The sequence below is a fragment of the Cynocephalus volans genome, chromosome 15 (assembly GCF_027409185.1).
Source record: "Cynocephalus volans isolate mCynVol1 chromosome 15, mCynVol1.pri, whole genome shotgun sequence".
Taxonomy (NCBI): domain Eukaryota; kingdom Metazoa; phylum Chordata; class Mammalia; order Dermoptera; family Cynocephalidae; genus Cynocephalus; species Cynocephalus volans.
In genome coordinates this window covers 93,208,369-93,224,242 of record NC_084474.1, presented here as the reverse complement: position 1 = coordinate 93,224,242, position 15,874 = coordinate 93,208,369, and the positions used below count along the sequence as shown (strand labels likewise).

Genomic DNA, 15,874 nt, shown 5'->3' with positions numbered 1-15,874 from the left:
TCACTATCATGTCTCCTTAGGTCTTCTCTAATCTGGGACAGTTCCTGAGTCTGTCTGTGTCGTTCATAACTTTGACACTGCTGAAGAATACTGACTTCCTGTTTGTACTATGTTCCTCAATTTGAGTTTGTTTGTTTGTTTTTCATGATTATATTAAGGCTTCATTTTTGGCAAAACTACAAAGTCAAGATACTGTGCCCTTATCATTGCATCATATCAGGAAGTACATAATGATGATATGACTCAACTTACTGGTGATTATAACTTGAATCATTTGGTGGAGGTGGTGGTAGCCAGGTTTCTCCAATATAGTTATTATTTCCCCTTTGTTATTAAGAAATACCTTCTCGGGAGACACATTGAGACTAGGCACATATCTTGTTTCTCATTATGTGTTCACCCAGTTATCTTAGCATTAACTGATGATTCTGACTTGCTGTGATTATTACTGTAATTTTTGCTAAATGATGAGTTTCTGTTTTCATCCTCCCTTGTAAGTCTGTTATAAGAATGAGCTATTCACACCACATTGTTTATGAGGGTCATCTGTATTGTTTCATGAATTGTACTTTATTTCACTATATACAAACTGGCTAGCTAATTCTTTTCAGTATTAATATTATCAGATTCTTAGTCCAACTCTGCTTTTCAAAAACAAATCCTATTTCTCCCCACCATGAGTTGGTTAGCTTGTGGGAATTGTCTGTTTTTGTTTTTGTTTTTGTTTTGGCGGCTGGCCAGTACAGAGATCGAACCCTGGACCTTGGGATTATCAGCACCACATTCTAACCTATAGAGCTAACTGGCCAGCCGTAGTGTGTGGGTGTCTTAGTGCTCAACATTGGTATCAAGATTGAAGAAGTGAGATGACAGTGGCATTAATAGGAGTATATTGCCTAGGAGTAGGAGCAAAAGGATGATTTTATTTGGGGTGTATTGTGTTTAGCTGCTATTTGGAGAGGCCAGCATATAGCAGAGAAGTAGAAATCTGTTATCAGGATGCAGACAGACTAGAATAGTAACAGAAGTGTAAGGAAAATGATGAGTTTCATAGAAGAGAGAGGAGTTGGGATGTCAGCTCTAGTTGGGCTGTAGAATGTGGGTGTCAGGCTTTGTACTTCAGGACTGAGGAGAGGTGATTGGACTGAAATTAAATTAGGCGACTTGAGCAAAGTTTCAGCAGGGTTGTGTGTGAAATGTACCAGGTGGATTGTGTGTTGAAGCAAGGACCAAAATCCATAACACAGTCCAAAGACTTTGCCTACCTCCACATAAGCAGGCTTGATTTAAATTCCTCTGTTTCTCAGCTGTAAGTGCCTTCTCTTAGTTTCATTCTGCCTGCATGCATGCATGTGCTTCCTGGAGAGGAATCCCATGTCTGCCTCTTAATAGCCAAGGGACCTTGGGAAAATTACGTAATTCCCTAAAACTCTTTTCCCACCTGTAAAAATAGGGTGAATATTAACCTGGTTACTATTTCTCACCTAGAGTCTTGAAGTTGCCTGCTAGTCTCCCTCCATCTTCATTTGGCCTTTGTTGTCTGTTCTCCGTAGTACAGCACAGTATAGCATAATGAAAAATGTTAAGTACTGTGATGTCACTGCGCTGCACTCATCGCTCCAGTGGATTCTGTCTCACTGAGGAGCTACACAGCCATTAGTTGCAGGGGCCTCTGTGATCTGCCACCTCTCGATCCCACCTCTCTCTGAAGCCTCCTTTGTACTCACTGCCCTTGGTTGGTTTGGTCTAGCTGCATTTGTCTTCCCAAACAAACACTCTCCAGCCAGAGATTCTTTACACAGTCTGTTCCATATGATCGGAACTCTTTGCCCTGTACATAGCTGCATAACTCCCTTCCTTACCTCCTTTATCTTTGCTCAAATACAGTATTGGACTGTCCTTCGCTGACTCCTCTATAAAGTGATACTTCATCATTCGTTATTCACCGTACTTTGCTTTATCTTTACAACATTTATTACCGCTTTATATATATTTGTATATTTGCTGTCTGATTCTACCATAAAAATACAAAGTTTTTGAGAGCCAGCACTTCACCTCATTTATTCACCAATATATTTCCAATCTTTAGAATTGTGCCTGGGACACGATTGGTGCTAAAATAAATATTTGTTGAGTAATTACTAACATAATAAACCGTTTATCATGATGTGTCAGTGACTGTTCTAGGTGTTTTGCATTTACTGCGTTTATTTCTCCTGACATCCTTGTGAGGAAATGGAGGCATGGGAGGTGATGGCTGCCAGTGTGTAAGTGACATGGCCAGAATTCAAGCATAGATGGTCTTGGTCCAGAGCCCACATTCTTTACGTTTCTCACAAAAAGAAGTCATTTGTGCAAAATGATTGTCACAATTTCTGTCATACACTAAATATTCAGTGAATGTTAGTTGATATCATCAGCATCAGCATCCGGATGCTCCGTGTTAAGAGAATGGACGTGGAGTCAGGCTGCCCAGTGTTTGATTTTGGACCTCAGTTTCCTTATCCTTGAAATGGGAGTAACATTGTTACTGAAAGCCCCTTGTGACCTGTTTGAATCCTGGACATGTAACCTTGGAGCTTATTCTTGCTGAGCAGTATTTTCCTAGTCTCCAAAATGCGAATAATTACACTTCTGTTCTCTGATTATTACATAGATTCAGATAAATTGTGCACATAAAAGTAGTTAAGTGTCAGGTAAGCCCTCAATTCAAAAAAATGACATCATGCCTCTGTAAATAATTATCCAATATCTATAGAATATCTACAGTAAGTTATTGATTTTTCTGAGAATAAAAGTGAAATGGAACCTAATTTTTTGGCAATTATATATTTTAATAAAGCAGACATTTTAAAAACTCAGCAGAATTTGTGTATATGTATTGAACTTTTCTTCCTAAAAAGAAACCATTAAAATTTTATTGAATAATGGCAAAAGATACCATTAAGAAAGGCAAGCCACAGAATGTGAGAGGATATTCATACATCTAACAAAGGCCACACATCTAGAATATGTAAAAAACACCTATAAGGAGGATGGAGAAAAAGCAGACAATCCAGTAGGAAAAACAGGACAAAAACTTGGACGGCTCACAAAAGATGATATTCAAAATGGCCAATAAACATATGAAGAAGCACTTAGTTCCATTTGTCGTCAAGAAATGCTAGTTAAAACCAACATGAGCTATTACAGTATGTCCATCAGAGTGAGTAAAATGAAAAAGTTAAAAAATACCAAGTGGAAGTGAGGATATAGAGGAACCAGAACACCCCGTGCTGCTGGTGGGTGTGTGAATTGTTACAGCCTCTTTGGCACACTGTGATAATATCTACTAAAGCTATGTATGTATTTGGTATGATCCAGTGATTGGTATAAACTCAGCAGAAATGTGTACATATGTTCACCAGAAGACATATGCAGGTACTTCAAAAATTTTTTGGAAAAATAGAATTAAAAGAATACGAGACTTTCTGTGAGCTTTTTAAGGTCCCTGGTATATAAGAGGTACACACACACACACACACACACACACACACACACACACACACACACACACCCACACACACCCACACACACCCCCACACACCCCCCGCCCGGGGGAAAGAACCAGAAAGATGCAGAGTGTCCTGGAGAAGTTGTTTTCTTTTGATCATTCTTGAAGCTTGGCTTCCTGAGCAAATAAATGACATTTTTTATGCTTGGGGGAAGAAAAATAAGAGAGTGTTCATACTAACATTATTCCTAGTAGCCAAAAAGTGGAACAATTCAAGTGGAATGAACAGTACTGTGGGTAAGTAACAGTGATGTGTTATACAGTGCAGTGCTTTTCAGCCAGGAGGAAACTACAGCTTCTAGCAGTAAATGAATCTCACAAGCATAGTGTTGAATGAAAGACTCCTGGCACAAAAGAATACATATTGTGCAGTTCCACTGATGTAAACTGAGAAGTGGGGGAAGCTCTTGGAAAGTGGTGGAAGTGAGGATGGTTCTTTCCCTGGACAGTGGTGGAGAGTGACCCTGGGTCTGGAGGGATGTCTGGCCTGCCTCATCATGCTCTGTCTCCTTTCAGAATTACTGCACTGTAGGATGCTTATTTGTACACTTTAAGTTTACATTTTACTTATTTTTAAGATCATTTCAGAGTAATTGGCAATGCCACACTCAACAGTAATACTGTAATTGTAGACTATGAATTGAGAAAATTACTTGTTTCTAACTCTATTTTGTAAATTATTTCCTAGATATGAATTGAGAATCCGTTATTTGCCAAAAGGATTTCTAAACCAGTTTACTGAAGACAAGCCAACTCTGAATTTCTTCTATCAACAGGTATAGGCGGGTGCTTTAATATACTTTTTTGTTTCTTTGAGTCCTGTTTAATATATATTTTTATTTTAGGATTATCTAAACCTGATTTTGGGGAGAATATTAATTTGTTGCTATGTGACAGTGAGAATCTCTTAACCAGTGAGAAATTGTGAATTTTTGATACTTTGTGAAGTTTTGTATGTTTGGGCAAATTTTAAAAGATACTTCTTTTATGTGGAGACAGTAAATCCACAACCATCGTTCTGTCTTTAGTTCAATTACAATTATGCCTGAATATCAACAAATTTGTCATACAGAGAAATTGTTGTCAGAGCCAACTATACCCAAACAATCTTGATAGCAATTTGCATAATAAAGCAAAAACTGAGTTACACTGAATAGCTTGCTTTTTACCCCTTACATATGCGTATGTATTAGTTGGGCAATAAATAAATGTGGCATAAATGACTAATACAATTTTACAACCAAATATATGTTACTTAGTATTAGTGAAGAATACCCCAAAAAAGCCTAATGAATATTAAAGAGACATTCATGCATAAAATTTTTCCATTAAATATACTTGGTAATTTTTTTGTTATAATAAAAATATTCTTTAAATGTCTCCTCTGGGCCAGTAATGCAGAAATGAATGGTATTATCCGTACCTTTAGATTCTTCTTTCTAGTAGAGGATTCTTGTAAACAATTACTTTGTGTTTGATCCTATGCTGTTAGTAAACACAAACATATGACTGTGCATATAAGGGTCTGCTAACACAGGGTCAGTTTGGAAGCAAGATGCTTCCCTCGGAAAGTGTCATTTGAGGAGTCTCTAACTTGGTAGATAAGGAAGAGTTGTGTTTTCTAGAGAAGAACATGGAGGGGACAGAGAAAACATGGTGCATTTAAGCCTGAACTAAAGTGGTTTGATAAGAAAATGGTGAAAGAGATAAGGACCACATCATATAAATAGAGTTGAGGTTTTCTCCTGCAGTTTATTTGTAGTCATTTAAGGAAATTATAAGATTCAAACTGACAGAGCAGGAAGCTAAGGAAGTTTTCAGCTGGGGGGTGGGGAGGGCATCTGTTTTCTTCTTTTCTGTGAGAAGTCACAGAAGGGACTTGAAAGTTTTGAGGGTTTACAATAAGAGTCGAATGAGAGAGGGAGTTAAGTTTGGCAAAATGGAAAGAGAAAAGGCATGTTTAGAGCCCAGCGGAGATTGTTGGAGGCCTATTCATATTACAAAATGACTTTCAGTTTCCATACTGGCTCTCATATATATATTACTACATTTCATCCTTTAACCATCTTATGAGTTTCATATTTTGGTGAAGAAGGTGATGAGAGTTTAAATAACTGACATGTTTATATTGCATTTTTGTCTCTTGTAAACAATCTATATGAGTATTGGTATAATTTCTTTGAAAAAATATCTACCCACTGAGGACATACATGGGTACTTTAGTGACATTGATATCCAGAATACACAGTACAGGCCTAAATAGCTCAGAGTTAACCCTTTTTATATAATTTCTAGGCTAACCTGAAAGCTGGCAACTTTTTTGTTTCTTTCATGTTGTTACTAGGTTGTCCTAGTTGTTCCTTTCTGGAAGACCTGGCTTTTATCTATATGATTAAAAGTTAGTACTGCACATACCAGTGTATCTCAGATTCTCTTTTACTAATAGGACATATTTTAGTGTAGTCTATATAATTTCTGTTGAGTAGTCTTTATAAAACCCAAGAGAAAGTGAAGTGTGATGATGAAATTTTTCTTAAAAGAACATGTAGTGGATGCTGTAGCGTGCCCATTGTCCTGCATTTAATAGCTGTGATTTTAGGTACCTCTGAGTTTCATTGTGCTTAATTGTCTCATCTACTAAAACAGATATATAATGCCTATCCCATAAGATGATTATATTGATTAAATGAGATAAAGTTGTCTGCCATGTAATTGCCCAATAATTTTTTGAATTTCAATCTCTAGATAGTACCAGGTTTATGAGGATTCAGCATGTACCGTTTGCGTATTGGCATACAAGTGTGAGCTGCACATGTTGGATGGTGGATATCTTGCTTTTTTCCTTCCTGTGTGCTGTCCGTATGACCCTTCCAGCTCCTCCACCCCACCTTTTGCTGTCATCCATGTCTGCAGTTTCTCTTCTCCATCCTATCCCCTTTTAAATTTTTTTAAAAACTGTTTAAGTCATATGATACAGTTTTAAAAGTTCAGAAAATATTCTAAAACATCACTTAAATTATCTCTGTCCTAATAATCACTTTTGTTTTGGGTCTGCTTTTATAATAGTTTACCACATACATATATTTTAAAAGAAATACAGGTGTAGTAATGGTCACACTCCTTTCCCTCTGGCATTGCCAGGGTCACTGCTTATTCATGCCAGTGTCTCAGGCTCAAGTGACAGTAGATGGAGGCAAAAGTGGTGCTACAGTTAGAAAGGGGAGGGGAGGAAGAAGGAAAATAGTATGATTTTTCAGATCTAGTGAGCTAACAAGTATACTAACTGCCCAAACTGTGTTCATATCCTCCACATTTATTTTGGTGGCCCCGTTGATGTCACTATTTTTGTAAGTAAAAAACAGTTGAACATTGGAAGTTTCATACAGTTTGACCTAATAATTCTACTTCTAGGAATTTATCCTAAAGAAATATCAAGAATTACATGTTTGTATGTATATATAAGAATGCTCATACGAATATTACAGTAACAAAAAAGAAATGGGAGGTATTGGACATGTCTGTCAAGTGGTTGCTTAAATAGATTCTGCACCCATCACAAATATTGAGGTACAGCTATCTTAAATAGCAAGGTATGTGGATGTGGAAGATATTACTCTAAATGCTGTTGTTTAAAATAGGTCATGTATAAAACATGTATAATTCCATTTGTGTGAAAAAAAAATGTATATTTTTTACCCTGACCTGGCACAAAAGTTTCAAAAATAGTATGATTTTTTTATTGGTGGTTTGGCAAGTAATTATATATTTGGCTTCTCATGGTAAAGCCTCAATACAGAATCTGTCCTGGTACGTGCTTGCAAATTCCAGAAGTGTTATAGGTGATCCATATGTTGTCCTACACAGGTAGTAGTACCCAACTTGGTAATGGGTTTAATTCCAAAGTTGAAAAATCAGGAATTCAGGATTTTTTCCTATTTAAACACATACACAAAAAAGGGGGAGGGGATATAAATAATTGGCTTCTTCGCTTATTTATAGCCAAAGTACATTTAACTGAGAATGTAGCTGAAATATTGCATAAGAACTTGTGTGTGGAAATTTTCACTGAATTCTGACAAAAATTAATCACCTTATAAGGGCTTCAGAATTTGATGATACCTCTTGCTTAACTTTTTAAATTTTTAATATTTCATGGAGACATACTAGTATAAGATATATACATATATGCATACATATTCCACTGAATTCTGAGCTAAATCAGTCCATTTTTAAACAGCTTAGAATTTGATGACATTGATTCTTTTTAATTGTTTACGTTCTGTAATATCGAATATATATGTTCTTTTGTAAGGTGTGATGGTAATGAAATGAATACCCATGACCCCACTGCTCAGATGAAAAGAACATTGTGGTGCTTCCCTGTCCCATGTCCCTATAGCTCACCCCACCCCGCCCTGCCCTTTCCTCCATGCTGTTAACCATTATCCTGAATTTTGTATTTATCATTTCCTTGTCAATTGTCATATTTTGCAGCATGTATATATTTTTCAGTTCTGCCCTTAAAGATACCTCTGTATTCCTGTCATTGGCCTGAGCTTGTGTTTTGTTTTATATTGTTTGTTTCCTACTTCATGGAAGCATTCAAGAAGATTTTAAAATATATTTTGTTCAGCATTTTTAGTTGCTAAACAAAAAATCACTAAAAAATCTTAGGAGATCAGTCAGGACATTCAGTTCACTTTGTTGATAGAAATGGAAGTGATCATCTGGGGATTTAAAATTTTATCTCTTTTGGTTCATTTTCAAAATAATTTTGCATTGTGGGTAGAGACTGCTGTTTATTTGATAGTAGTCATTTAGATTTTGTTTTGTTTATCATCTTGCACATATTTAGATTTTGTAAAGGTTCCAGTTTTGCTTGAGTAGAATGTGTCGTCTCTAATTGTTCAGCACAGGGCTTGATGCCCATTAATTCGAGATTGTTAATTGTGTTGTTCAAATCATCTTTGTCTCCAGTATTCCTTTTTCCTGCTTGAAAAATAGTGTTGCTGGGTACTGTGAGATATGCCCTCACTGTCCAATGCCAAAGGATGGACATGGAGACACCAGGTACAGCGAAGTTAGAATTTAATAATGGCCTTGCAAGTCCAGGTGTCTGTGAATGGAACAGGCACACGGAAAAGGGATGTAGCAATTTATTCCCTAGTACGCAAGTCCCTCTCCCCACTTCCTCATTGGCTCAGTACTACGGGGTGCACAATCTTCCCGAACAACACCTAAAATTTATTACCCCCTTGCAAGGAATTCCTTTGTCTGGGGACTCAGGACAAGCCTGCAAAAAAGGCCCACTTAGGCCCTGTGAAAGGAGAAACACTAGAGAATGAAGAAGGCAGTGGGAGCTAGAAACTAGTTACCATCTCAAGGAGAGGTCTATCTGTTCAGACACCCTCTGGGAATGGGTTGGACCAGTCAGATAGCTTTTGGGCTGTGCCTGAATTAGTTTAAACACCCTCAGATAAGTCATCTCTGAAAAAGAATCACTTAGATTATTTTCTTACAGTACACAAGTCAAGGTAGGGAGGTATTTTCTCTCTCAGCACTTTGGTGGTATTTCCTACTGCCTTTGATATTTATTGTTGCTGTTGAGAAGTCAGCTCTCATTCTTTCTTTGCAGTTATAGATCTACTCTCCTTGGATGGCTGTTAGATCTTTTTTTGTCTTTGGTGTTTCACAGCTTAATTAAACACTAGCTGTGAATTTCCATTTGTTTTTTCCTGCTTGGTCTATGTCATACTACCTGTATATGAGAGTTCATATCTTTTTCATCAGTTTTGCAAATATCTTAGTCGATATCTATTCAGATATGGCCTTTTCTCCATTCTTTGTTATTCCTTCTGGGATTTCAGTTTAGATCTACATTAGAACTTCTCAGTCTGTCCCTCCATATTTATTAACCTCTTTATTATGTTCTCATTCCTTTCTGTCTGGGACATGTAATTCAGATAAATTTGTCAGATCGCCAGGCCTCCTCAGCATGACCAATTTTGTTTAGTGCATTTGCTGAGCTTTTGTTTATTATTATTTTTTATTTTTAAGGTCTTATTTCCTTTTTAAAAAAAATTTCCCTAGGCACTGTGTGTGTGTGTGTGTGTGTGTGTGTGTGTTTTGTGTGTGTGTGTGTGTGTGTGTGTGTGTGTGTGTGTGTGTGTGTGTGTGTGTGTGTGTGTCTGAGTCTGAACTGCAGTATCTGAAGTCCTTGGGCTTCATGACTGTTGATGATGGCTCGCAATGACTTTTATTCACAGTGACTTGTTTCCTTGTGTGTCTATACATGTGGGAATCTTAAGGGCCTACATTGGGGATTCTTTTCTCTAAGGATTTGTATTGCTTGTTGGGAAACAGGAGGTGCTACCAAATGGGGACCCTTTGAGTAGTTTTTAAAGATCCCTCCTAACTGCAGGAATCTCAGGGTCAGCTCTTTCACTTTGGGTACGTAGGGGGCAGTACGTAGTCATCATCCAGCTGACAGCATGCATATTCTTACAGCCCATGGCCCTTCCACCAGCATCTCCTCTTGCATTTGTTTTATTCTTGCCCCCTTTTCCTTTACCTTTTTATAACGTCAGTGATGTGAGAACAATTGTTTGTTATAACTCAACGAGAATCTACTTCTGGCTTAGCTGGCAGGTCCCTTTACCTATACTGCTGGAATCGTAAACCACTGAATTGATACTATGTTTAATTGCCTTTCCCTCCTTGCATTGTGTACAAAGGCAGTGGCAGAAGGCAGAAGGGAGGTTGGTAATTTAAGGAGTTGAAGGAAGGTAGTTGTAGCTAGCCATAGACAGCTAGAGAACAATGTTGTGAGAGACTAGGCAGCAAGGTGTGGCTAGAAATGACCTTTTCAGTCTTTGTTCTTTACTGTGAAGGCACTGGGAAGCCAGAGAAGGTTTTATGTAAAGTGGTGACAGAGTTCAGATCTAGGTTTCAAAAATACCATTCTGTTGTTCTACTAGCATTATATAAGGTAAGAGTCAATATTTGGAGACCATTGCTAGTGTAAGCAAGCATCATGGCTGAGTTTGATCGCTTTGATCTGTGGTTTAACTTTAACTGTGGGGAAATTATTTTTTTCTCTGACATTTTATTATGAAACTTTTCAAATGTACTGCCATGTTGAAGAAATTTTAAAACAAATATCAGTATACCCACCACCTAGAGTCTACCATTAACATTCATTGTGCATCCTTTATCACATAACTTTATCTTTCCATCTGTTAGTCTGCTCATTAATCCATCTTAATTTTGGTGCATTTCATAGTAAATTTCAGATATTGGTACACTTAGACATGCATATCATTAACTAGAGTTCAGTATTTAATTACAGGTTTTTGTTTCTTTTCATGTAAAATTTATAAGCAGTTAAATGCATAAATATTAAATATATATTTACTGAGTTTTCACAAATGCATTTATTGGAATAATCTTAATCCCTGTTAGGGTATAGAATATGACCATCACCCAGAAAGGTTCCCACTTGACCCTTCCTAGTCAGTCCTCTCCCAACCACCAGAAGTGTAATGTTTTTGATATTTCAGTAATTTTTTTCTTTTTATTGTTAACTAGTATTGTTTTATATGAGTATATTTTGTGTTTTTATTTATTCTCCCATTGATGAACTTCTGGGCTGTTCCCATTTTTTACCTGCTATTAATAAAATGACTATGAGCATTCTATTACAAGCATTTTTGTGAACACCATTGCTCTTGGAGTGGAATTGCTGGATCATAGGGCAGGTATATATTTCATTTTATACGAAAGTGCAGTCCCTTTTTCCAAAATGGTTGTACCATTTTATAATCCTTCCAATAATGTGTGAGAGTTCTGGTTGCTTCACATTCTGTCCAACATTTAGTGTTGTCAGTTTTTCATTTTAGCCTTTCTAATGGTCATGTGGTAGAATCACATAATGGTTTCCTATTTCACTTCCCCAAGTGCTGACTAATAATGGTTGAGCACTCTTTCATGTGCATATTGAATCTTAGTATGTCTTTTTTTGTGAAAGTCAGCTTAAATCTTTTTGCCCATTTTGTATTGTTAAGTTGTAGGACTTCTTTTTTCTCTCTCCAGTATTTTTTTATTGTGGTAAAATACACATAAAAAATTTATCATCATAACTATTTTTGAGTATACAGTTGAGTGGTATTAAATACATTCATAATGTTGTGACATCATCACCTCTACCCATCTCCATAAATCTTTCATCTTGTAAAACTAAAATCTTGTAACCTCTAGATGATAGCTCCCCATTTGCCCCCCTCCAGCCTCTGCCAACTGCCATTCTACTTTCTGTCTCTGTGATTTTGAAAGACAGCACTTCTTCATAAATCTTGGATATTAGTTCTTTGTCATGTTATGTGCTTTGCTAATATTTTCTCCTAGTCTGTGGCTTGTCTGTTCATTTTTAAAAAATGATTTTAGGGGCTCGTTTTGTTTTTATAAATCTGGAAAATGTGGCAGGAGATTTTTTTTGAGTATTTGATGAATAACGTATCAAAGCACTTAGAAATGTCTGGCACATTGTGAACACTCCTGAATGTTATCTGTTATAATTTCTCTTTTAGAAGAATCAATATTTTTAGTGGTTTGGCTCCTTGATCAGGGTAGAAATAAAAGAATTATGTTTAGATTCTCTCTGTCACCAGTCCTGTCCCATGACAGGAAAAAAAACTGTCTTAGAAATAAAGGTGTGATGTTTAGATTCTCTCTACCACCTGTTCTCTCACAAGAAAGGGAGGGAAGGAAATAGATGGATTTTTAAAAACTGCCATAATTTTATTATTCCTTATTTTGAAATTTTGTTTAAGCCCAGATTGGGTGGGGTCATGAGGAAAAAATATGTAAGTGGACATATTAATGTTGGACTGTTGAATTACTGGTTGCACATTATTGTTATGCATGCACATAATTTTATTAAAAGATCTCCTGAATGTGACTACCAATGTAAAGAAATCTCAAATGATTCACTAAATGTTTTTGACCCATTTCTGAATATCCTGAAAGACATTAATCAGCACACTCTAAAAATAAAGTAGAATCTTGTTATAACACTATTCACTGTAGAGCAGGAGTCTGTAAAAATGAATTTTGACAGTAAAGCTAATAGTCTCTAAAGCGCAAGAAAAGTGTGTTTTACCTTGAAGTCAGATTTTTCCTTTGCTGTGTAACATTTTATTCTCTTTCTCAACTTTCATTGGTTAAAGTTATATTTGACTGGCAACCTTTCGCAAATGGTGGTGGACACTAGCTTGAAGTCCATGTTCAGCCCAGAAGTTGTCCTGTTAACTAAATTTGCATTGATGTTGCTGAACTTGTATAGAAGTCATTTGGTACTGTTGGAATTTTCAGCCATTAAGATGCCTAGGGCTGATGTGGAGTCCGCATTGTTTACTTCTATAAGTATTTTAAGATTTAAAATGAGTACATCCATCCATTGGCTCTTTAAAAAATATTAACTAATCAGTGGTGTATTTGACAAAAAGAGTTCCAGTAGACAGTTGAAGAAAATACCAATTCTAGAACCATAACTTAACTATATGGTATAGTATTGAAACTTGCCTGTAGAAATATGTGAGGCTCCAGGACAGGCTTATTTCTTACTGATCAATCTTTCTATTATTTTGATTTCAATTTTTTATTTTAAAAAGTTTTCATTCAGATAATTGTTTTCAGAAATTGATTATTTTGGTCTGTATTTTCTTGGCCTTGAAGCTCTCAGTTAAAACATATTTGAAAATTCAGTTTTAAGTGGGAAATTTTAGTTTAAAACCTGACATTTTCCCTTTTTTTTTTTTTTTTTTTTTTTTGGTGTCTGGCCAGGGCAGGGATCCAAATCCTTGACTTTGGTGTTATAACACCACACTCTAACTAACTGAGCTAACCAGCCAGCCCCAAACCTGACATTTTCCATGTGGGAATTGTCAGGTGCCCTTTTCTAGACAGAAGGTAAAATCAATTATAGATGTAAGTCCATCTTATTAGAATTATTATTAAATCTTCTTTAATAGATTTTATTTCTTGGTCATCCTTCCCAAAATGGGAAGGCAGAAATGGTAATTTACTAATAGTTTACTGTTTCTACCAATATTTTAAATTTGCCTTCAGATCACCTTAGGGCCTTTGACAAACTCTTACTTTGATAGGGACACTCCTGTTTGGGGGTTCCCCAAAACCACCCTCATGCTCAATGATTCATTAAAGGATTTGAAGGACTCAGAAGTTGTTATGCTTGTGGTTGTGGTTTATTACAGTGAAAGGATACAGAGTAAAGTTAGCAATAGGAAAGTGTGCACGGGGCAACATACAGAGGATATCAAGGGGAAGCTTCCAGGTCTCCCCTCCTTGTGGAGTCTCAGAAGACATGCTTAATTCCTCAAGCAACAATGTGTGACAACATGTGCAAAGATTTGCCATCCATGGACTCTAGCCTAAGCATGGGTGTTTCAGGTGTTTATTGGGGGGTCAGTCTTGTACACATGTAGCACTTGCAAGATTGACCCTCTGTTATTCAAGCTCCAGACCCTAGAGAGAAAGCAGGTGTTTGCCATCATCACAGTGTGTGCATAAATTATCTGGTCAAATTAGTGGCCAATGTTTTCACCAATAGGTGATCAAGTTATGGCCCAAAGCTTTCAGGTATGCAGAAGCTCTGTTATTAGATAGAACACTTCAGTAGTTCAGTTTCTAGGAGGTTAAGGGAGAGCTTTAAAAGTAGGCCTTTTTGGGCCGGCCCCGTGGTGCACTCGGGAGATTGCGGCGCTTGGGAGTGCAGCCGCGCTCCCACCGTGGGTTCGGATCCTATATAGGAATGGCCGGTGTGCGCACTGGCTGAGCGCAGTGCGGGCGACACCAGGCCAAGGGTTGCAATCCCCTTACCGGTCACAAAAAGACGAAAAAAAAAAAAAGTAGGCCTTTTTGGGGAATGTGCAGGGTTTGAGCAACCCAGGCCTGCTGAGTCAGTGTTTTTCTGCATAACTCCCCCTTGCCTTTCCTGGACTTGGATATATGTAGAGCCTTCCAAAGTACCTGTACGTTTCCCATGTAACATATATACATTTTTATATATATTTTAAAAGTTGTTTTATTGAAGTATAATTTGCATACAATAAAAATAACTAAACATACAGTTCAATGAGTTTTGACAATGTATATAATCTAATAATTACTACCACAATCATGATATACTGTAGTACGATATGAAAATAGGGAAATTTATATTGACAAAATACTATTATCTAGACTACAGACCTTGTTTAGGTTTCACCAGTGTTTACATGCACTTTGTGCGTGTGCGCACATTCACATGTGTTAAGTTCTGTGCAATTTTATCACAGGTACAGATGCATGTAACTACCATAATCAAGATATAGAATTATGCCATCAACACAAAGAAACTGTCTGTTGGTTTATTGTCATATCCTTGGCCCATCCCTAACCCCTGGCAGCCACTGATCTGTTCTCTCACATTATTTTTAACTGTAGTTATCTGTTGTACCTAGCAATAGGGTGTATATTCAGTGAAAGCAAATGTGAAGTCTCTTTTTCACATTGTGTTTGCAACACAGTAAGGCATGGGTTTTAGGTGCTTAATTTATTCTCTTTGATAGCTTAATAGTGAGGATTGATTTTTAATGCTAATTTTCTGATATTCACAAATTTTAGATGGGATTTATTAGAAGATATAAAGAAAAACTCCAAGAAATAAAGGAACTATATGTACTTTGAGTTTGAGAAATCCAGTTGTGTGCACGTGTACACATGGACTTGCTCTACTCACACACACTCAACATCAAAATTTAAAAATTGGTATTCAGTTAGATTCTTCATTTACCTCTAGTATAATTTGTGGTCACTTCTCTATTATAAATGGAGAAAAAAGAGTCAGTGGAAAAACTTGTTATACAGGTTTTCTAGCTTTGGGTCTTTCTCTTTACAGTCTGTTTTCAACATAACATCCAAAATAACCCTTTTTAAATAAAATTTATCCACCATTATCTTTCTGTAAGTTCTGTTATGTTTTATTCACTACTGTATCCTGGCACATGATGGGCATTTAATAAATATTTGTTGAATATATTCTCTTTATGTAAGACTTTGTACATGTTATTACTTTACAGATTAATCACTTAGCAATTTATGGTTAGGTGAAACACTTCAGTTGCACAGTTAAATGGATTTTGAAGTATAGACTTTCTTTGCCCTTTTTGCATTGAAGTCCAAAAACTGCTGTTGGAATTGTACTTTGAGCTCAGAAAATACGTCCACTACAAATTTCTTAAAGATGGAGATCTCCCTTCATGA

At 36.6% G+C, this 15,874-nt stretch overlaps 1 protein-coding gene across 17 annotated transcripts in view; it reads left to right on the top strand.

The window, feature by feature from the left end:
* PTK2 (protein tyrosine kinase 2) overlaps positions 1-15,874 on the top strand; it is a 299,259-nt gene that overhangs the window by 119,370 nt on the left and 164,015 nt on the right. For all 17 annotated transcript variants that reach the window (XM_063079415.1, XM_063079414.1, XM_063079413.1 and 14 more), the window contains one exon: positions 4,242-4,329. In XM_063079415.1, the coding sequence (XP_062935485.1) occupies positions 4,242-4,329 (88 nt within the window). The remainder of the gene's footprint in view (positions 1-4,241; positions 4,330-15,874) is intronic.